Genomic DNA, 23,216 nt, shown 5'->3' with positions numbered 1-23,216 from the left:
CCAAAGCAGGGTCCGAGGCAGGTGACAGGCAAGGCAGAGTCCAGTATCCAAAGCAGAAATCAACGCACGGCAAGCAAGGCAGGAGACACACCAAGCTGGACCTATTGCAAGGCACTATAAATCTTTCAGAAGCCTCCTTATATAGTCCTGGGTGAGGAAGTAGTTCCTGGGAGCCTGGAACTACTTCCTGTTGCTGCTCCTATAAGTGGGGGGAGGAGCCAAGCGCCTGCATCAGATTGGGGCTAAGGCTGCCCATGTGGGAGCCCTGCTGTTGGCTCCCTGCTTCCTTAGCTGATGATGAGGACTGCGCAGAGAGTACCGAAGAGGCCCGCCTCTGGCACTGCCGGTAGGTGCGGTCGGCCATGGGGGTCAGCCCCCGCTGATTGCAACAGAACCCCCTCTTTTAAGACCCCTTCCTGGAGGCCTAGGTTTCTTCGGGTGATTGGCATGAAAATCCACAAGGAGTGTTTTGTTGAGTATATTCTTCATGGGCTCCCTCGAATCTTCCTCTGGGCCATACCCCTCCCAAGCTATGAGATATTCCCAATGTCTCTTATGACGGCGGTCATTCAGGATCTCTCTGACTTAGTACATTTCCTCCTCCTCTGTGAGATTTCCTGGGGAGTGGGCGGTTTTCTTGCCGGCCACGACAGTATCACTGGTTTCAAAAGCGAAACATGGAAAACATTATGGATCTTAAATGATGGAGCAAGACATAGTTGATAGCTGACAGGAGTGACTTGTCTCAAGATTGGAAAAGGACCCATGTAGCGAGGGGCAAGCCTCATGGAAGGCACACATAGACATAGGTTGTGAGTGCTAAGCCAAACCTTTTCTACATCCTTAAGGTGAGGTGCTGGCTGCCAATGCTTATCTGTAGTATTCTTTGTTCTCTGGCCAGCTTTGCTCATCATGGTTTCAATCTGAGTCCATAGCGCATGGAGATCCTGTGCTGTCATCTGAGCAGCTGGGGTGGCACGGATAACGGTATTGGAAGGGGAGGGAGTGGTTGTCTCCCATAGACAAAGAGAAAGGGGGAGGATCCTGTAGCTGCGTTGGCATGACTGTTATGGGAGAATTCTGCCCATGGGAGAAGGTCGGCCCAATCATCCTGTCGTTCATTCACAAAAGCTCTTTAAAAAGTTTTTAAGGTACGGTTAGTTCATTCAGTTTGTCCATTGGCCTGGGGGTGGTAGGCTGTAGTAAAATCCAGATTAACCCCAAATTTGTTGAACAAAGATCGCCAATATTTGGCCAGGAACTGGGTTCCACGATTAGACACAATATGGCGAAGTAGTCCATGTAATCGAAAAATGTGTTTTGTAAACAATTTAGCCAATTCTGGATCAGAAGGTAGTGTTGGGAAAGTGATAAAGTGGGCCATTTTAGAAAAATGGTCAATGACCATCCAAATTACTCGATTACAATTGGAAGCAGGTAATTCCACCACAAAATCCATGGCAATATGAGTCCAAGGCTCCTTGGATGCCGGCAGAGGTTGTAATATGCCCCAAGGATGTCCAACTGGAGTTTTCTGCTGGGCACAGGTTGGGCAAGATTCCTTGCCTTTTTTAGGATACATTATCTCCAATACCAGGCTCCAAATGGATCCGGATAAAGTGTCCTGCATCCAGGAATATACCAGGATATGAAAGCCATCAGGATTCATGCTGGGTTGATAATGAACCTCGGTGGGTCTGGAAGATCTTCGGCCTCAGAAGCGCGAGAGAGAGCATCTGCTCTGACATTTTTCGTGGCTGGCCTATATTTCACCAGGAAATTGAAACAATTAAAAAATAAGGACCAGTGCGCTTGACGGGGGTTTAGACATTGGGCTTGGCAGAAATGTTCTAGATTCTTTTGGTCAGTATAGACCGTAATAGTGTGTTGAGCTCCCTCCAACCATTGTCGCCAAGCCTCAAAAGCTAGTTTTATGGCCAGGAGCTCCTTATCTCAGATACCATATCCTTTTTCAGATGGGGAAAATTTACGAGAAAAATAGGAACAGGGGTGAAAAACCCCCTTAGTGGAAATTTGACCCAAGTCAGCTGCAACGGCAGTGGAAGAGGCACCTACTTCCAAGACAAAAGGATGTGCAAGATCTGGGAGCTAAAGGCATGTTTCAGAAAGGAAGGCCTTTTTAAGCCTGGAAAAAGCATCCAATGCCTCCACAGACCACTCTCTGGTATTGGCTCCTGGTGGTCTAGCGGGGGGTCCGGGAGCAAAGGTGATCGACTGCCAGTATGGCGCCGATCTCCTTTGCCCTCACTTTGTCACAGAGAGCGACGGTCACTCCCTGTGACACAGTGAGGGCAAAGGCGATCGGCGCCATTTTGAAACCAGTCCAGCACCTGCACCAAGGGTATGATTGAAGGGATGGCTCCCGGACCCCCCGCTAGACCACCAGGTACATGTAAAAGGTTTTTGGGGGGTCGGGAGGGTAGGAGAAGCAAAGGGGTAATTTGTAAAGGGTTGGGGTGGGGTTTTTTTTATCGGGCCATCGGCGCCATTTTTATCAGTGGTAGCCAAAATGGCGCCGATGGCCCGAGAGCGGGAGATCACGCCGCCCCCCCCCCCCACTGGACCACCAGGTAATTTAACATTTTGGGGGGGTTCGAGAGGGTTGGGAGAGTAAAGGATTGGTTTTAAAGGGTCGGGTGGGTTTAGGGGTTGTTTTGGTGTGCCGGTTTTCCCGCCTACCCCCAAATAATTCCCGTACTCGATTTAACGATTTTTTACGATAAATCGAGGGAATTCCTATTGTATCGAGTCCCTTACCGATTAATAACGATTTTAAAATTATCGGATGATAATTTAAATCGTTAAAAAACGATTCACATCCCTAGTGGTTAGTGCAGTTAGTGTAGCTGGGTTCAAGAAAGGTTTGGATAAGTTCTTGGAGGAGAAGTCCATTAACGGCTATTAATCAAATTGACTTAGGGAATAGCCACTGATATTAATTGCATCAGTAGCATGGGATCTTCTTAGTGTTTGGGTAATTGCCAGGTTCTGGTGGCCTGGTTTGGCCTCTGTTGGAAACAGGGTGCTGGGCTTGATGGACCCTTGGTCTGACCCAGCATGGCAATTTCTTATGTTCTTTTGTAAGTGAAAGCCTACTTGTCCTCATCATAGATGAGCAGTTTTGGCCTTAAGTTAGGTCACATTGGGTTAGTTTTTGAAAGTAAGGAGCTTTGGTGAGTCGAGCACGGATATTAAAGGAGGAAAGGTTTTTAAGCAGGAGGGGTCTTGTTGACAGGGGTTGTACAATGGTGCCAATTGGCATTCCTTCCTGTGCTCTGTTCTTTTATGACCATAAAACATACAGTTGTGAAGCAAGCATGTGTAAAACAACATGTCACCCATCACAGAGCCAACCAGTGCCATTGTACTAGCGCACCGCAGGGACTGAAGAGACTGGAACTCAGCTCTGCCTCTTTCTATATAGGAGGGAGGGGTAAGAATAGGACTGGGGAAGTGAAGAAATATTACTTTTCAACATAATGTTTATTTTCATCAGACAAATGAATCAAACCAAAATAAAAATTGAACAAATCAACATCCAGAGAAAAAAATCCCAAAACAAAAAATTATTAACATGAAAATATTTTGGGTGCACAAGCCTATCTATGTGATAACCTGAAATGTAGTAGCTGCAGAAGGAGCCATTTTGTGTACCAGTGATGTCATTGATGACATCAATCAGCGAGAGCTCCTGAAACTCTTTCTTTTAATAAATTCACATCCAGACAGGATAGACACTGGGTGGCCATTTTGCAGGGTCTGAGGTCCTCTGAACTCTGCAACTCCATTCATGTCCTGTGGTAATCTTCCTCCTATAGAGGGACATTTTGTACCAAATTTGTTTCCTGGAGCTTTTACAACTAATTCTGTTCTCTCCCACATTATGGGGGAACTTTGATTACCACTTAACAATTTAAAGAGCTGTCAGGGTGCAGATGGTAAATTGGATAAGATATACATCAACTAAATGGAAACAGTATATTGGTAGAACTCGTTCCCAAAGAGCTGAAAATCTAGTTTGATAATATCATCAATACAGAAATACTACGTAATGGTAAGAGAGAGAGAACGTTGAGGAGCAAACTTTTTAAATGGAAAAAGGGTTAAAATGAACTGATGACCCCCAAAGGCTGACAAATGATCAGTGCAAGTGAAGCCCAGATCAGACTTTCTGAAATATTCCATAATTACAACTGGAGCAGAGCAGAATGAGAGAACCAAAACTTATTCTCTCTATGGATCAATCATTTGTGAATTTTCAGGGAGCTCAGGCACAGAACCACAAATTTCCCTTAATTGATTGTGAGACTTTTACAATTTCCCAGATGCACAGAGCACAGTTTTCTCTCCACGTCCCTTTCTTAAAGTATTTAAGATACCCTAGGTGCCCCCAGCCTGATCCACAGTGGAGGAGAGGAAGCAGCGCTGCAGGACAGGTAAGGAGAAACCCAGCAATCCTGTAACGTGCGACTTTAATGCCTTCTGTGAGCTGCGCTCTCTCATCAGATACAAAAATTTCAGTTTTATTCAGCAGCTTCCACCCGGCTCAGACCCTCTTAGCCAAGAGCAGACGAGAGAGATCACCCTGGTGTCCTTTTCCCTACAAATATATTTTCTCAGGGAATGTAAAATGTGTTTATCATGACTGAATCCATCAATATAGAAGGAGAGGAGCCGCAGGGAATGTGATGTGCCAGGGGCAGCATGAAGCCTGTTTGAAGAGACACAGATGTGACTGAATCTATTTAACTGCAAAACGTAAGTAATTTCATATGTGTTAGATGTTAGAGCTGTGAACTAAGAACAAAAGATACTTCTGAGTTCTAATCAATGTTCTGACTTAGTGTGCGACCTTGGGGGAATCGCTTTATTTCTCCAGGTCTCAGTTCTAATCCCCAGCTCTGTCACTGACTCTCTGAGTGTGATCTCTGCCCTTGTGAACCCCCTCACTCACCTGCAGTTCCAGTCACTGACTCTTATTTATTTATTTATTATGGGACTTTATGGAAAGAGAGGAGTCTGTTAATACCCCCAGGTCATGAGCCTTTGATCAAAGAGGTGTAACTTGCCCTTGTTCCCTTATACAAGTTGGGCATTTGATATTTATCTTTTGGTGATTTTCAGAATCATTAGGATGATCACAGAAATCTGATTTACAGAAACAGTACTGCAGTTTCCTCCCAGCACAGTTACCAGCAGTGTGAGGGAGAACAGCATATCAGGGCGATAAAACAGGAAATCCCCCCGCCCCACGAGTGGATCCTGGATCCCAAAGAAGGTGACAGATCAGAGCTCTTTCCCATTAATACTCGGGCATGAACGGGCAGATCTGTAAGAGGAGTGGGGATCTCCCAGCTGGCAGCAGAGCCTTCCTGCAGCCTTGGAGCCCTCCAGTCTGTGACTCGCTCACTGTACATCTCTGATGTGTGAAAAGGAAGAGGTGCCGGAATTTCAGTTCTGCACCAGAACAGCATGAGAAAAGTGAAAAATGCCTGAGTCAGATTCCTTTGCACAGATTTGAACTGGCAGCAACTTTTTCTCACAGAAATAATTATGCACAAGTTCTGGAAGGGTAAAAACAATCTACAGAAAGGAATCCCAATGAGCAAATATTAATGTGTGCAAGAAAATCGTGGAGAATGTTGCTGGATTCTTAAGTTTAGCATTTTGGGAGAAATTCACCCCAGGAATGCGGTGGATTGTAGTTAAATATATAAAAGAATTAGAAAAATCTTTTGTGATTTTCTCCTGCATGTATGTGTTTATACTTTATGGTCTCTTTATACTGTATATGAGGGTCTGTCTGTGTTCTGCATGTGGGACTTAGGTGAGGTATTCTGCTAGCATGTACTTTCTGTACAGGGATCTATAGCAGCCTGATTTGTTTTGTTTTTGTAGCAGGAGGTGTATTGGTGTTTTGGAGCTTGGTGTAATATTGCAGTGTTGCCTTTCAATAGATAAAGTTGTTACTGTTTGAATATGGCAGGTTTCCTATAGGTTCTGAGTATGTTTTCTGCAGGAGTTTGTATTATACATTGTCCCTGGTAGTGGAGGGAGTTTGTGCTACTGTTACTGAGATGACAGCAGAATCTGAATATTATTTTTTATGCTGAGTGGTAAGGGGAGATATCTTTGTTCTGCTCTGCACCTGTTGCTGCGGGGGAGTTTCTGTGAACGCAGGGTATTGTAGAATGCGAGGTGCAGGATTTATATGGAGAAGCTCCAATGGGGAGACTCAGAAATATTTATTCACAGAAAAGTTGGTGAATGCACGGAAGCTCTCCTGGAGGAGGCTGTGAAGATGAGAACAGTAATGGAATTCAAAAGGCATGGGACAGACACAGAGGATCACTACTGGCTACAGAATGGAAATGAAAAAATGGGGATCTTTTCTATTACAACTAAGGTTTACTTATCTGCACTGCATGGCAGTTGCTTCCACCCTTACAAAGGGCTTGGGGAGGAGCCTGCAAGGAGGGGCAGTTACTACCACCCTAATAAAGTCTGCTGGGCAGTCTGGATGAACCATTTTGGTCTTTATCTTTTGTCTGGAAATCTTATGTTTCAAATTGTATTGATTCTAATCTCTTCTTTCTGTTTATTTTACGATCTTCTTTTATTTAATTTTCTTCTCTCTTCTCCTGTCTTTTTCACCTCTTCCTTTACATTTGTCTCTGACATTGATTTTTCATGTTCGTCACATTTCTTCATTTCTTTTTTTGCCTCCAGCCACTCGTAGCTAGATTTCACCCTTCTTTCAGTTCCCAATCTCTTCTCAACTCTCACCTAACCACCAGTTTTCCATCTCCCTGCTCTCTCATTCTTTCTTCATCTTCTATTCCTCCACCACTTAGTTTCTATTTCCTCTCTTTATAAACAACTCCTCTCCAATCCTAAACTATTTTCTCTTGCCCCTCTCTCCTCTGTTTTCCATGTCCTCCCCTGCCTCCTGGCTCTTTCTTTTGCCTTTTATCAACTTTCCAACATCTGAATCAACTTCTTTTACCACCTCAACCTTATTCCCACCATCTTACCACTCCAAAACATCCCCGTCCATTTCCCTGAGGGGGGCACACATTTTCTCCTCTTTCTCTCACATACACACAGTTTCTAACACAGACATATTCTCTCCCACACAAATGCTCTCTCCCCTGTCACACATACATTACACATGCTCTCTCTCACTCTCCCCTGCCACACACACACACACATACATGCTCACTCTCTCTCTCTCCACAGAACACATACACCTACCTCTCTCTCCCCCACATACATACATGTTCTCTCTCCTTCCTTTCTCCTACACACAAATACAAGCTCTCCCTACCACACAAATATGCTCTCCCTCTCACTGCCACACATATACTCTATCTCTTCCCACCATACACACATATATACTTGTATTCCATCCGCCACATACATACATGCTTTCTCCTCCACATCCATTCATACTCTCTTGCCCACTCACATACAGCACATACATACATATATTTTCTCTCCTCCCTCCCTCACACACATACACACACACACACACACACACACATACATGCTTATTCTCCCCCCACAAGAATAATGATCTCTTTCCACCACATATATATATATATATATATATATATATGTGCTCTCCCTCTCCTCCCGCACACACATACACGCTCTCCTCTCCACACACACATATATGCTCTTTCTCTAACACTCACACATGCTCTCTTTTTCCCATACATGTATATAGGTGCTCTCTCTTCCCCTCACACATGCTCTCTCTCTCCTCCTAAACACACAAACATGAATGTTCTCTCCCCCCACACAGGTATATATATGCTTTCTCTCCCCTACATACAAATGTTCTCTATCTTCCCCCACATTGGTACATGCAAGCTCTCTCTCTTCCCCAAAACACACAAACATACATGCTCTCTCCCCTATCAAAACACATGCACAAAAAAGGCACTATTTCAATAAAGAAGATGAAGAAAGAAAATGCAGACCTATGAGGCCTGGGCTTCAGCCGCTGGCCCTGAGTCTGACCGTGGGTCAAGGCCCAGGCATCAGGACAGGGCCTCTGGACTGGGCCTCGGCATTCAGCCTGGGCTCGGGCTCTTGCCTAGGCTGAGGCCCAGGTGTCAGGATCGGGCTGAAGGCAGCACTGGATTCCCAAAGGATAAGTGAGGGTTAGAAAATTTCTCCAGCCTGGGGCTCAGGCTGGGTTTTGTCCAAGGCCCTGGAATTGGTCCATGGCCTAGGCTGAGATCTTGGGTGTCACACTCAGACGTAGACTGTGGCCCCTGTGTCAGACCACAGCCTATGTCTAGGCAAGGCCCCTGCTCTGCACCTAGGTCTAGGACATTCGGGTGACTCTTTATTTTGCATGATTTTCAAAACAATGAAATTCCAACAAATTTAAATTATTTTGTTATGAAAATGACCCAAATGAAATAGGAAATTTTGTCTCATTTCCTATTTTGTTTCTTCCAAATGCACATCCCTATTTTAGACACCAGAGGTGCCCGCCGCCTGATACACAGTGGAGGAGAAAACCCAGCAATCCTATTACATGAAATTTTAATGCCTTTTGTGAGCTGCGTTCTCTCATCAGATATTATTTAATTGTGCCAACTGTATGGATGCTTTCTGGACATTATGGAAGTAAAGGGGAGTGGACCCAGAACACAAATTGAAAGCTGATCCAGTTGGCTGTGTAGCAGTAAAGAAAGTGAAGATCGATGTATATAAAGAGCCCTTTATTGAAATTTGCCCGACTCTGGCCGAGTTTCGCTCTTTGGTCGAGAGCTGCCTCAGAGGCAACTAGAAACAAATATATGAAAAATAATGCAAATCATAACATGTATGTGTGTTGACAACACAATAGAATACAGAAGCAATGTAGAGAAAGAGAGCAGGACACAGTCTGTGTACAGGTATCATTAATTGCAAACAATAGTGTAATAGTGTAATAGTTTTGTGAATTAAGAAACCATATGCAAACTGGAGAGGAGGAGATTTCAATAATATACTTCTCAGATGGGAACAGAAATTCATATTTGTGTTTAATACTATGTCACCGACTGGACTTAATTGTGAGATTGATTTAGGAGTATATTTATGAACATCTTTAATTATTTATTTTATTTTTTTCTATACCGGCATTCGTGAGGGTATCACATCATGCCGGTTTACAGTAAACAGGGGGAGTGATAAAAGTTACAGTGAACGAGATAAATAACAGGCTATTATTCTTGGTGTTAGGCATAGCATTTTTGTTTTGTTTAAAAAAAAAAATTAACATAGACGTCAGGGAGCTACCGATCATGATTTTTAAGCGAATTACCCCACTCACATAAAGATGGGTTTCAAATTAATTTTTTGGTTTTTAAATTTATTATTCACTCCAACCTTCTTCTCTTGTTTTATTCATTTTTTACAGTTTTTTTTAGCACTTTTATTTTTCTCTCCTTTTTCATTTTATTTATTTTCTGATCTTAACATTATCATTATCCATCACTGTTTTAGGTTTTAGTCTTAACTTACAATATTTATTACATAATATACTTTTTCTTCCCCTTCCTCCTCTTTTACAGATTTTATTTTATTATTTGCTCTTTTAATTTTACATATTAGCAATTTTTTATAATTTTTTATTGGTACCGAATACTCACAATATGCCATTAGTTACAACACAGAGGCATACCTTTCTTAATTATGACTCTCGCTAGTTTTTACTTGGATATCATTGTTTTAAAATCATTTCCCTAAATTTACATGCCACACACATACTTATTTGCTATACAACATTTTTTATTAGCCATCACTGTATCTCCTCTTGCAAAATAGTCTTTTAATAGTCCAACAGTCGGCTGCGTTCTTTTCTAATTTTGGCACGAAAATTCCCTACATATTGTGAGACTTTCTATAAAATCCCTGCTTGGCGTTTTTTTACTATCGATTTGCGGCTGAACCGGCAATGATACACACTGCAGGTATGCGACTGAATCGGAGCTTGTGACATTTTGGCACTTTTTTTTAAATATATTTGTACATCTTGACTATTTGCAATTGATTAGGTGCGGCATGCACTCATGGGTATCCAGTAGTGTATTACTGATGTCGAGGCTTCACTTGGCATTGGCAGCATTTTTCTTTTTATGTATTTGCAACCTTTATTTGTACTTTCATGGGTGAGTTTAATTTTTCATAAGGTAACCTGCAACAGCTACTGATTTCAAATTTGGCGCACAGTTTTCCATATATAGCGAGTTATTTTATAGAGCTCTGCCTGACATATCTCATTTTTAATTTGTATACCGCAGGCATGCAGTGGGACTTACACTTTTAATATACATCAGTTGGCAGGCAAATTTCAGCACTTTGTGTTTCTATTTTTAAAAAAAAATACTTGCAAATTTGTATGGAATGTATTGAGACATATATTTTTAGTGGTTCTGCAGTCACACCACTGATGCTAAGTTGTGCCTTGGCAGTGGCAGTTTTCTTTTCAATCATTTTTTATCAGTATGCAAGTTATAATCCTTTATCTGTTTTGGTCAGGTGTTTGAGTTGTTTTCTAAAAATCGTTTAAGTATAGTCAAAGACCATCATGTCAGTGTCCATATGGTATTAGTAGCCAGTCAACTTTTAATTAAACACAGTTTACTGACATGTAGCTTTACATTTTGGAATGACTTTTCTTTTGTATTTTTAGTCTCATATATCCTGCCAATGCTTTGACGATAAAAATTGAATGAAGTGTTCTTCACATTTGGTGCTTTATGTCATCACTACATGTTTCAAATAACAGGTAAACTGGCACATCCTCACTTATAATGATCCTCTGTCACTCGTTTATATTGACAAATAGTTTTAGACACTTTTTAAAAATTAAGTTACATTGGGTATCCAGTTCATATTTTGGTTCATTTTTTATGTTGATTTTATCCTTTCAATTTTTTATTTTTTAACAGGCGTTTTGTTTTTAATTTTAATTTTTGTTTTATTGTTAATAGGCACTAAAAAGTTTGCATACAATAGTGGAAGCACAAACACTGTGGCCTCAGCCCTGCAGGCAGGCAATAAGTCCAACTCACATTTAGTAAGCATTTCCCATGATTTTATTTATTATTCATTTTTTATTCCCTCCTGTGTTATGATCCAAAGCACTTTACTCCCTGGCACTTTATTACATTTTAACCATAATAATTGCATTGTGGTTTGTACCAACACCAAGTCAGTCCTCTCCAGCGCATTCTCATCTGTTTTCACCACTATTGTTTGCAATTAATGATACCTGTACAGACTGTGTCCTGCTCTCTTTCTCTACATTGCTTCTGTATTCCATTGTGTTGTCAACACACACACATGTTATGATTTGCATTATTTTTGACATTTGTACACCCATGCATATTTATTAATTTTTTCATTTGTTTATGTGTGTTTATTTATTTTTTAACATTTCATATATTTGTTTCTAGTTGCCCCTGAGGCAGCTCTCGACCAAAGAATGAAACTCGGCCAGAGTCGGGCAAATTTCAATAAAGGGCTTTTTATATACACCGATCTTCACTTTCTTTACTGCTACACAGTAAAGGGGAGTGTTCAGAAGCCAGAAGGAAGGATAAATATACAGAAAAAGTTCTGATTTTTAGCTTTCTAACTGGTTGCCTAGATGGTCTTCTCCATCACAAAAGAAAGGGAAGTTTTGACTTCTCTCTGCTGTAGCCTGAGACAGAAGAAAGGGATTCTGGCATTCAACTGTGGTCTGAATTTTAGTTTTCCCTAGGGAGCCCCAGCATGGTTCAGACTATAACCAGGCTGCTTTAGTCTCAGTGACCTGCAAGCAGACCCGGGTGTGGAGGGTGGGGGGCGGGGGGATAGAGGGGGTCTGCATGCACAGACTCTGGGCTCAGGCTCTCCTAGGTAAGAGCAGACCCGGGTGTGGAGGGTGGGGGGGGGGATAGAGGGGGTCTGCATGCACAGACTCTGGGCTCAGGCTCTCCTAGGTAAGAGCAGACCCGGGTGTGGAGGGTGGGGGGCGGGGAGACAGAGGGGGTCTGCATGCACAGACTCTGGGCTCAGGCTCTCCTAGGCAAGAGCAGACCCGGGTGTGGAGGGTGGGGGGCGGGGGGATAGAGGGGGTCTGCATGCACAGACTCTGGGCTCAGGCTCTCCTAGGTAAGAGCAGACCTGGGTGTGGAGGGTGGGGGGCAGGGGGATAGAGGGGGTCTGCATGCACAGACTCTGGGCTCAGGCTCTCCTAGGTAAGAGCAGACCCGGGTGTGGAGGGTGGGGGGCGGGGGGATAGAGGAGGTCTGCATGCACAGACTCTGGGCTCAGGCAATCCTAGGCAAGCGCAGGCAAGACAAGAACAGGCTGGGCCAGACCAAGGTCCCAAGAGCCCGGCATCCTGTCTCTGCCAATGGCCAGTCTGGGTCAACTGCAAGCACCATTATTTTATTGACAAATCTGATTCCTTTCAATTGTGTAGATAGATAAAATTTACAGCTATGAGCAGCAACTTTACTCTGATGCCATATTCATATGTTTAGCACAATTGATTATGTGATGTGTATATTTTTTTATTTATCATCTGCAAACACACATTCCCTCAGACTACCATTCTAATTCCCTCATTCCTGTTCCCCAGTGCTTTTCCCTGGTTCTGTCACTGACCCTGTATAACCCTGATGAGGTGCAGATCAGTGACTTTCACTTCCTGCAGTAGAGGAGGACCGGAAGGACCGGAAGGCTCATCTGCATACTGCTCATCTGCATACTGCTTCCAGCATCCCCCGGGAGAGGAGTCCAGAAGTCACCGCAAGTGATCCAGGGATTGGCGTCCATAGCCCAGCTTCCAGAGGCCCAGCATTCCTTTGCAGTAGAGGAGGACCGGAAGGCTCATCTGCATACTGCTCCCAGCATCCCCCGAGAGAGGAGTCCAGAAGTCACCACAAGTGATCCAGGGATTGGCGTCCATAGCCCAGCTTCCAGAGGCCCAGCATTCCTTTGCAGTAGAGGAGGACTGGAAGGCTCATCTGCATACTGCTCCCAGCATCCCCTGGGAGAGGAGTCCAGAAGTCACTGCAAGTGATCCAGGGATTGGCGTCCATAGCCCAGCTTCCAGAGGCCCAGCATTCCTTTGCAGTAGAGGAGGACCGGAAGCGCGCGCCTAACCTCGCGCGAATCTCAAACCCTTCCATTAACTGAGTGAAGATTAATGGTTGTTAAAGAGGATTGGTAAGTATAGCTTTCAGAAACTTTTGGGCTTATAAAAGTTGGTGAAAGATGAAATTAAGGGATATATTCTTTAGAGTTTGTGTGTGTCTGAGGTAATAAGCAAGCCAGAGATAGTTAATTCCATTATCTGTATTTCCCACCCACTCAACCCTTGATTTTTAGGCACAAGACAGTTTTTCATCAAAAATCAATCAGGGTCTTATCTAAATCATACTATTGTACCAGCCCTTACTGAAAGTTTAATCATCCCCTTGTAGGAAACTAGCTGATTAATTAGTAAATTCACCTGTAAATTTAAACTACTCTCATTCCAACTCCCTTAGTATCTTAAACTTAACTAGGAACTCAATAAAACTAAGATGAAGGCAGCAGTCCAGCAACAAGAGGGAGGCTTTCCAGTCTTTTGCATTGAGTGTCACATGTATGATTTTTTACCTGCCGGTGAGAGATTGTATGTGTGCACCCGGTGCAAAGAGCTCCTGGCTCTCAGGGAACGAGTCCGATCTCTGGAGGCTAGAGTAGCAGACTTGGAGGAGCTGAGGGAGACAGAGATGTACATTGACGAGACCTTTAGGGACATAGTAGCCAAGTCCCAAATCCAGTCTGGCAGCCCTAGTGCTGCCTTGGATCAGAAAGGTCTCCCAGTAGGAGAACATCACCCTGGTGTAGCAGGAAGTGATCCTGTAGCAAGGACCTGCTCTCCAGGTGATGTATTGTCCTCTCGCACCGAGGACAAGTCTCCCAGGGCTACTGCCCAGGAGGGAAGGGTTAGGCCTGCCATCATAGTTGGCGATTCAATTATTAGAAATGTAGATAGCAGGGTGGCTGGTGGACGTGAGGACCGCCTGGTAACTTGCCTGCCTGGTGCGAAGGTGGCAGACCTCACGCGCCACCTAGATAGGATTATAGACAGTGCTGGGGAGGAGCCTGCTGTCGTGGTACATGTGGGCACCAACGACATAGGAAAGTGTGGGAGAGAGGTTCTGGAAGCCAAATTTAGGATATTAGGTAGGAAGCTAAAATCCAGAACCTCCAGGGTGGCATTCTCTGAAATGCTTCCTGTTCCACGTGCAGGACCCCAGAGGCAGGCAGAGCTCCAGAGTTTCAATGCGTGGATGAGACGATGGTGCAGGGAAGAGGGATTCAGCTTTGTAAGGAACTGGGGAAACTTTTGGGGAAAGGGGAGACTTTTCCGAAAGGATGGGCTCCACCTTAACCAGAGTGGAACCAAGCTGCTGGCACTAACTTTCAAAAAGGAGATAGAGCAGCTTTTAAACTAGAACAAGGGGGAAAGCCGACAGTCACTCAGCAGTGCATGGTTCGGAGAAATGTATCCTTGAAGGATACTAATGAAACAGGAGAGTTAGGGCATCCCAACAGAGAGGTTCCATTACAAGCAAACATAGTCCATATGCCTATATGTAAAAAATCACCAAAACTAATGATTTCCGAATTATCCCAAACAACTGAAAAGCAGGTTGTTAAAACAAACAAAAAACACACTTTGAAATGTCTATATGCCAATGCCAGAAGTCTAAGAAGTAAGATGGGAGAGTTAGAGTGTATAGCAGCAAATGATGAGATTGACATAATTGGCATCACAGAAACTTGGTGGAAGGGGGATAACCAATGGGCCAGTGCTATATCAGGGTACAAATTATATCGCAATGATACGGAGGATCAACTTGGCGGGGGTGTGGCACTTTATGTCCGGGAGGGTATAGAGTCCAATAGGCTAAAGATCATACAAGAGACTAAATGCTCAGTAGAATCTATATGGGTAGAAATCCCATGTGTGTTGGGTAAGAGTATAGTGATAGGAGTATACTACCGTCCACCTGGACAAAATGGTCAGACATGATGAAATGCTAAGAGAAGTCAGGGAAGCAAACCAATTTGGCAGTGCAATAATAATGGGAGATTTCAATTACCCCAATATTGACTGGGTAAATGTAACATCAGGACTTGCTAGAGATATAAAGTTCCTGGTTGTAATAAATGATTGTTTCATGGAGCAATTGGTTCAGGAACCAACAAGAGAGGGAGCTATTTTAGATTTAATTCTTAGTGGAACACAGGATTTGGTGAGAGAGGTAACGGTGGTGGGGCCACTTGGCAACAGTGATCATAACATGATCAAATTTAAACTAATAACTGGTAGAGGGACAATAAGTAAATCTGCAGCTCTAACACTAAACTTTCAAAAGGGAAACTTTGATAAAATGAGGAAAATAGTCAGAAAAAAACTGAAAGGTGCAGCTGCAAAGGTTAAAAGTGTTCAACAGGCTTGGACATTGTTTAAAAATACAATCCTAGAGGTGCAGTCCATATGTATTCCACGCATTAAGAAAGATGGAAGGAAGGCAAAACTATTACCGTCATGGTTAAAAGGTGAGGTGAAAGAGGCTATTTTAGCCAAAAAATCATCCTTCAAAAATTGGAAGAAAGATCCATCTGAAGAAAATAGGATAAAACATAAGCACTGTCAAGTTAAGTGTAAAACATTGATAAAACAAGCGAAGAGAGAATTTGAAATGAAGTTGGCCATAGAGGCAAAAACTCATAATAAAAACTTTTTTAAATATATCCAAAGCAAGAAACCTGTGAGGGAGTCGGTTGGACCATTAGATGACCGAGGGGTTAAAGGGGCTCTTAGGGAAGATAAGGCCATTGCAGAAAGACTAAATGAATTCTTTGCTTCCGTGTTTACTAGTGAGGATGTTGGGGAGATACCAGTTCCGGAGTTGGTTTTCAGGGGTGATGAGTCAGACGAACTGAACGAAATCACTGTCAACCTGGAAGATGTAGTAGGCCAGATTGACAAACTAAAGAGTAGCAAGTCACCTGGACCATATGGTATGCATCCTAGGGTACTAAAGGAACTCAAAAATGAAATTTCTAACCTATTAGTTAAAATTTGTAACCTATCATTAAAATCATTCATTGTACCTGAAGACTGGAGGGTGGCCAATGTAATCCCAATATTTAAAAAAGGCTCCAGGGGCGATCCGGGTAACTATAGACCAGTGAGCCTAACTTCAGTGCCGGGAAAAATAGTGGAAACTATCCTCAAGATCAAAATTGTAGAGCATATAGAAAGACATGATTTAATGGGATACAGTCAACATGGATTTACCCAAGGGAAGACTTGCCTAACAAACCTGCTTCATTTTTTTGAAGGGGTTAATAAACATGTGGATAAAGGTGAACCGGTAGATGTAGTGTATTTGGATTTTCAGAAGGCGTTTGACAAAGTCCCTCATGAGAGGCTTCTACAAAAACTAAAAAGTCATGGGATAGGAGGCGATGTTCTTTCGTGGATTACAAACCTGTTAAAAGACAGGAAACAGAGAGTAGGAATAAATGGTCAATTTTCTCAGTGGAAAAGGGTAAACAGTGGAGTGCCTCAGGGATCTGTACTTGGACCGGTGATTTTCAATATATATATCAATGATCTGGAAAGGAATACGATGAGTGACGTTATCAAATTTGCGGATGATACAAAATTATTCAGAGTAGTTAAATCACAAGCAGACTGTGATACATTTCAGGAGGACCTTGCAAGACTGGAAGATTGGGCATCCAAATGGCAGATGAAATTTAATGTGGACAAGTGCAAGGTGTTGCATATAGGGAAAAATAACCCTTGCTGTAGTTACACGATGTTAGGTTCCATATTAGGAACTACCACCCAAGAAAGAGATCTAGGCGTCATAGTAGATAATACATTGAAATCATCGGCTCAGTGTGCTGCAGCAGTCAAAAAAGCAAATAAAATGTTAGGAATTATTAGGAAGGGAATGGCTAATAAAACGGAAAATGTCATAATGCCTCTATATCACTTCATGGTGAGACCACACCTTGAATACTGTGTACAATTCTGGTCGCCGTATCTCAAAAAAGATATAGTTGCAATGGAGAAGGTACAGAGAAGGGCAACCAAAATGATAAAGGGGATGGAACAGCTCCCCTATGAGGAAAGGTTGAAGAGGTTAGGGCTTTTCAGCTTGGAGAAGAGACGGCTGAGGGGGGATATCATAGAGGTCTTTAAGATCATGAGTACTTGAACGAGTAGATGTGACTCGGTTATTTACACTTTCGAATAATAGAAGGACTAGGGGGCATTCCATGAAGTTAGCAAGTAGCACATTTAAGACTAATCGGAGAAAATTCTTTTTCACTCAACGCACAATAAATCTCTGGAATTTGTTGCCAGAGGATGTGGTTAGTGCAGTTAGTGTAGCTGGGTTCAAAAAAGGTTTGGATAAGTTCTTGGAAGAGAAGTCCATTAACTGCTATTAATCAAGTTTACTTAGGGAATAGCCACTGCTATTAATTGCATCAGTGCATCAGTAGCATGGGATCTTCTAGGTGTTTGGGTAATTGCCAGGTTCTTGTGGCCTGGTTTGGCCTCTGTTGGAAACAGGATGCTGGGCTTGATGGACCCTTGGTCTGACCCAGCATGGCAATTTCTTATGTTCTTATATTCTTATTGCAGCATCTGTGCAGTGCAATAACATCTGTCTGAAGAGGCATCAATAGAATGACTCTGATTAAGTTACAAATATATAACTGAATATCTCAATATATTATATTACAATGTACTTTAGAGTTAAAAAGAAGTCAGAATACATTAAATTGTATAGACAATAGTTAGCACATATAACTATAAATTTTAATCTGATATATATTCTTATATTTAATGCTGTATACTTAAATTTAAGAAAAATTATCTTTTGTAGACATTTTTTTTTTGTTTTATCATTTGCAAAACCCTTTATCACACTACCAATCATTCAGATTCATTCATTTCTGTCTTCCAGTTCTGACCACCGATTATATCACTGACTCTGTGTGTGTGACTCTGGGGGAGTCATTTTATCTCTCTATGGCTGTGCTATAATCCCCAGCTCTATCACTGACTTTTAGACCTAATTTTAAAACTTCTTTTCTTTCAGACACAGAATAGGATGAGAACGTTTGCTAACAGAAAACCCTTGGTTGTAAATCTCCTCCAGTGCAATGAACATCCAACATATTGCAATGAGTTGTAAGTGACACCTGATGAGGTGCAGATCAGTGACTTTCACTGCTGGCCCCACATTGCAGCATCTGTAAAACTCAAGGACATCTGCACTTAACATATTTGTCATTTCCAATTTCTTCTTTTTACCTCTAGGAGTGTTTTCAGTGACAAAGACGACCCTGTGGAACCCTCTTGCACAAGATTTGTGATTAGAAAGAGATTAACTTGCTTTCAGGATAAAACCTCTTTATTTCAACATACGTTTGGGTAGAGTGTTTCAGTTTACTGTTAGCTGTTCATAAATAGGCTTTAGATTTTGGTTTTACTTTCAGTGATCTTGTTTATTTTGTATTCTTTCTGTATGACCATATTTTATGTTTATTATGTGAGTTATGTTGTTCTATACTTGAAGCAAGCTTTTCAGATCAGTGCATTAGTATATTCTTAAGCCCATAAATTCAATAAATAATAGCGTGATGGCTCCAGTGGATGTGGAAAATATGACGATGGTGAAAGAATTCATTATTCTGGGACTTTCTGATAATCCCCAGCTGCAGGTTCCCCTCTTCCTGGTGTTCCTGCTCATCTACCTGATCACCCTGCTGGGGAACCTTGTGCTTATCACAGTGACCCGTGCTGACCCTCGCCTGCACACCCCCATGTACTTCTTCCTCAGTAATCTCTCTCTCACAGACATCTGCTGCACATGCACCATCACCCCAAAACTGCTGCAGATATTCATCTCAGGGGATAAGACCATTTCCTACGCTGGATGCCTAGTACAGCTGCATTTCTTCATAGGCTTTGCCTGTGTGGAGATCTTCCTTCTTACTGCCATGGCTTATGACCGTTATGCTGCAGTCTGCCACCCCTTGCGTTATTCCCTCATTATGAATCAGAGAGTTTGTATCCTGCTGGCAGCTGCTTCTTGGATCAGTGGTTTTATTCCTTCTGAGATGGTCACAGCTTCTGTCACCCGCCTTTCATTCTGTGCCTCTAATGTCATAGATCATATCTTTTGTGAGCTCATGCCAGTGTTGAAGCTTTCCTGCACTGACACAACAATCACACAAAGCTTAGAGTATGTTGCAGCTTCATTTTTGACAATGCCTGCCTTCCTTGTGATCATCATATCCTACGTCTACATCATCTCAGCCATCCTGAGAATCCGCTCTGCAGAGGGGAAGCGGAAGGCCTTCTCCACCTGCTCCTCCCACCTCACTGTGGTCTCCATTTATTGTTTGTCACTGTTCTGTATGTACCTGCTACCCTCCTCAACTTACTCCCAGGAGCAGGGTAAAATCCTCTCCGTGCTTTACACAACTCTCACCCCCATGCTGAACCCTCTCATTTACAGTCTGAGGAACAAGGAAGTAAAAAATGCAGTCAGGAAAGTCATGGGGAAGTAGCTTATGGGATCCTGTGATAAATCACAGAAGGTTCTCACATGTAGGGCATTTCAGTTTCTAGTAGGGTACAAGATGACTCTCCCTTTAAAATGGAAGGTCCCTGGTTTGATCCTTGAGTTGGGTCAGCCAGGGCTGTGGATGTGTCAGAAGCAGCATTGTCAGCCATGTGGGGGAGATAGATGGGGTCAGTTCTCAAGGGTCACACACAGTGGCTGGATTTGGGACCTGTAAGGAGCCCTAAGGCATGGCCCTAGGTCCAGGACTGCCACTACAATGTCCAAACTTAATACTTTGGGAAGGATGGGAGATGTTATAAAACAGAGGGGAAAGAAACGTGCATTATCTCAGGTCCAGTTGTGACTGAGCTGGAAGCAGAAAGGAGACAGAGGAAACTGCAGGATAATCCCGATCCCCCTCCACCCCAAAAATAGAGTCTTCCAGTGCTCGTTCTGAAGAACTCATAGAGCTGACACAGGAAAGGCTTCACAGATTTACAAACCCTTACGTTCGGAGAGGGATCTTTCCTTCATGATCCAGATTTAATTTCACTGGGTCAGATCTCATTCTCTGGGATCAGTAAAATCCCACCCCTTTGGTTTTCTCAGGCCTCTGCACACCCCACTATAGCATCAGCACTGACAGTTTTACAGCACTGTGACATCACTACTCTGATATATAGCCACATGTGACATGATCGCTGAGAGATTCAGCTTTATGTGACATCACTGCTGTGAGAGACAGCCTAACATATCATCACCAGTATGAGACACAGCAACATTTGTTATCACACTGTGAGCTACAGCCCCATGTAATAGCACCCCTGTGAGATACAGTCTAACATGACATCACAGCCACATGTGACATCACTACTGTGAGAGACAGCCTAACATAACATCACCAGTATGAGACACAGCCACATTTGTTATCACATTCTGAGATACAGCCCCATGTAATAGCACCACAGTGAGATACAGTCTAACATGACATCACAGCCACATGTGACATCACTGCTGTGAGAGACAGCCTAACATAACATCACCAGTATGAGACACAGCCACATTTGTTATCACACTGTGAGATACAGCCCCATGTAATAGCACCCCTGTGAGATACAGTCTAACATGACATCACAGCCACATGTGACATCACTGCTGTGAGAGACAGCCTAACATAACATCACCAGTATGAGACACAGCCACATTTGTTATCACACTGTGAGATACAGCCCCATGTAATAGCACCACAGTGAGATACAGTCTAACATGACATCACAGCCACATGTGACATCACTCCTTTGCGTTATAATCAAAATTCATTATAAGATGCATGGAAGACATCTAACACCTTTCTTCCCATTAGTTGTGCTCCAACTCTTCTGCACTTTGAACTGCACAGGGCCACTGGTCCCAGAGATTATGGGGCCTTGCATGATTTAAACCACAGAATGGCTACAGCATGCCTGGTATGAAAAAGTGTTTCATTAGTTTCCCATGCATCTAACAGGAGACATTGGTTAGAACCCACTCTGAGTAACAGCCCATTATGACATCATGCTTGTAAATTAATCTATGGTAATATCACTCCTGCTGGACACCGCCCATTGCGACATCACTCCTGTGAATGACATGATTGTGACATAAGTCCAAAGGTCTTTGTGACATTCTTAAGTGTTATTAGGTGTATATGAAATGTGAAATCTGAAACCTACGATGGGTTCGTTTGGAGCTGAGGCATCAGACATTAGGAGAGCTGGTGTCTTATAATATCTCAGGCTTGCATGTCTTAAAAAAGGATGATAATGTTCTCTTTATATTAATATGAGTTTTTGGAGGAAGATGTCACTGGTGAGGTGCTTAGACTCTGGGGAAGGGCTGATCCTGGGATTTGAGCTGTATCCCTGTGTTTGGAGTCAAGAAGCAATATTCTCTCACTAAGGAGAATGCCTCTTCCTCTGCATTATCACATTTGGAGGGGCAGCTGGGCAACTTGAAGACACTTTTGACCTTGCTGGGTATCTGGACATCTTTCTGTCTTACCAGCTGTGTAAATCTGTAACTCTAATCCTCTGGAATATTTAGTGCTTTCTCTGTTGTGAGTGATTTATTCTCTGCCTTCAATAAAGCTCCTTATATTTGTCCTTGGTGCACACACTGATTGCATAATTTACCAAACATCCATCCTCTGAAGATTTTTTTCTACCTTCCAAGCAATGTATGTGGGATGTATATTAGTGATGGACACTGCTAAGCCCAGGCATGGAGTCAGTAAGTAAAAGTGACTCTTAAATATAAATGTCCATGTGCCACTTTATGCAATGCCTTTAGCTCTATGACACAATCCTGCCCATGGCAGCCGTCTACATGTGACAGTACTGGCAGGTGAATGCAGACAGTATGTAGGGAATCTCAAATAGACTACTTGACCATTCGTTTTAACAGATAGACTAGGGATGTGCATTTGTTTTAACTAAATTTGCAAAACGCAATGAATAAAGGCCAATTTGTTTCATTCAAGAGTTCTGAAAAGAATTGAGAGGCCCCCCAAAACCTTCCCAGCAGGCCAATGGAGGGGTCTCCTCAAACACAAAAAGGCCACCCATTCCATAGGTGAAGATCCAGTTGGGAATCTCCAGAGATCTTGATCCTTACTTCTTGGTCTCGGTGCCTGTGACTTCTCTTGCAGGAAAAGTTTTTAGGAATCAGGAACCAGGCTATCCCAGCCCTGGAACCCTTTTGGGGAGGGATGGGTAAAAAAAAAAATTAAAAAAAAACTCCATTCAACCCAATGTTTGCTTGCCACAAAAATCTCTCAGTGACTGTTTTTTCACTGTCATTGGTGCTTGTGCAATCTAGAAAGCAGATTAGAGCCTACGGGTCTTCAGCCCTTGTCATCTGTGTCCAGGGAAACCTTCTTCAAAGGGTGCAAGGTTTAAGCAGCTGTCCCTTCTAGAAAAAACAGGATACGTATTGGTCATGAAAAACCTCACATAGTAGGTACTAGTACTGGTGCTTGTCTCACCTGTGAAGTAGAGTGAGGCTCACAGATCTTCAGCTCCTTATAGGAGTTCCCAAAGGGAATCTGGCAAAAATCTCACTGCAAAAAATATGAGGGAGATGCTCTGGCAGGGAGTGCACAGTGAGAAATCTCCTCCAAACTAAATTTCCCGATGAGACAGGGAGAGTTTAAAAACTGTGTCCTCACTGCTCTGATGTTAACTGAAACTGACCCCACTGAATATTAAACTAACTTCCTTACATAGGATGAGGCAACCAATCCCAGCCCTCCAGGTTGGGAGTTGCTGAAAAGGATGGAAGGCTCACAGGGATGTTGACTGTCTAAGGAGGGACCTACAGCCAAGGCAGAGCACTAGGTGTAGTGTACTTGGATTTCAGTAAGGCCTTTGACGTGGTTCCAAACAGATTTATAAATTGATTGAACTTGGTATGGAATCTGGAGTGACTGGGTTAGAAACTGGCTGAGTGGGAAGCGATAAAAGCGATAAAAGGTAGTGGTAAATGGAGTTTAATCTGATGAAG

At 42.9% G+C, this 23,216-nt stretch overlaps 1 protein-coding gene across 1 annotated transcript; it reads left to right on the top strand.

Moving 5' to 3' along the window:
* The first annotated feature begins 18,747 nt into the window (after nucleotides 1-18,747).
* LOC115077763 (olfactory receptor 5B21-like) lies at nucleotides 18,748-19,680 on the top strand. The gene has a single exon (XM_029580047.1). The coding sequence runs from the start codon at nucleotides 18,748-18,750 to the stop codon at nucleotides 19,678-19,680; it is 933 nt and encodes a 310-aa protein (XP_029435907.1).
* Nucleotides 19,681-23,216: the final 3,536 nt, after the last annotated feature.

Source organism: Rhinatrema bivittatum, chromosome 16 (assembly GCF_901001135.1).
Source record: "Rhinatrema bivittatum chromosome 16, aRhiBiv1.1, whole genome shotgun sequence".
In the NCBI taxonomy this organism is placed as follows: domain Eukaryota; kingdom Metazoa; phylum Chordata; class Amphibia; order Gymnophiona; family Rhinatrematidae; genus Rhinatrema; species Rhinatrema bivittatum.
This window is presented reverse-complemented; position numbering and strand designations above follow the sequence as displayed.

What these genes read in the sequence shown, in the direction of transcription:
- LOC115077763 (XM_029580047.1), top strand. Translation starts at nt 18,748, where the DNA reads ATGGCTCCAGTGGATGTGGAAAATATGACGATGGTGAAAGAATTCATT.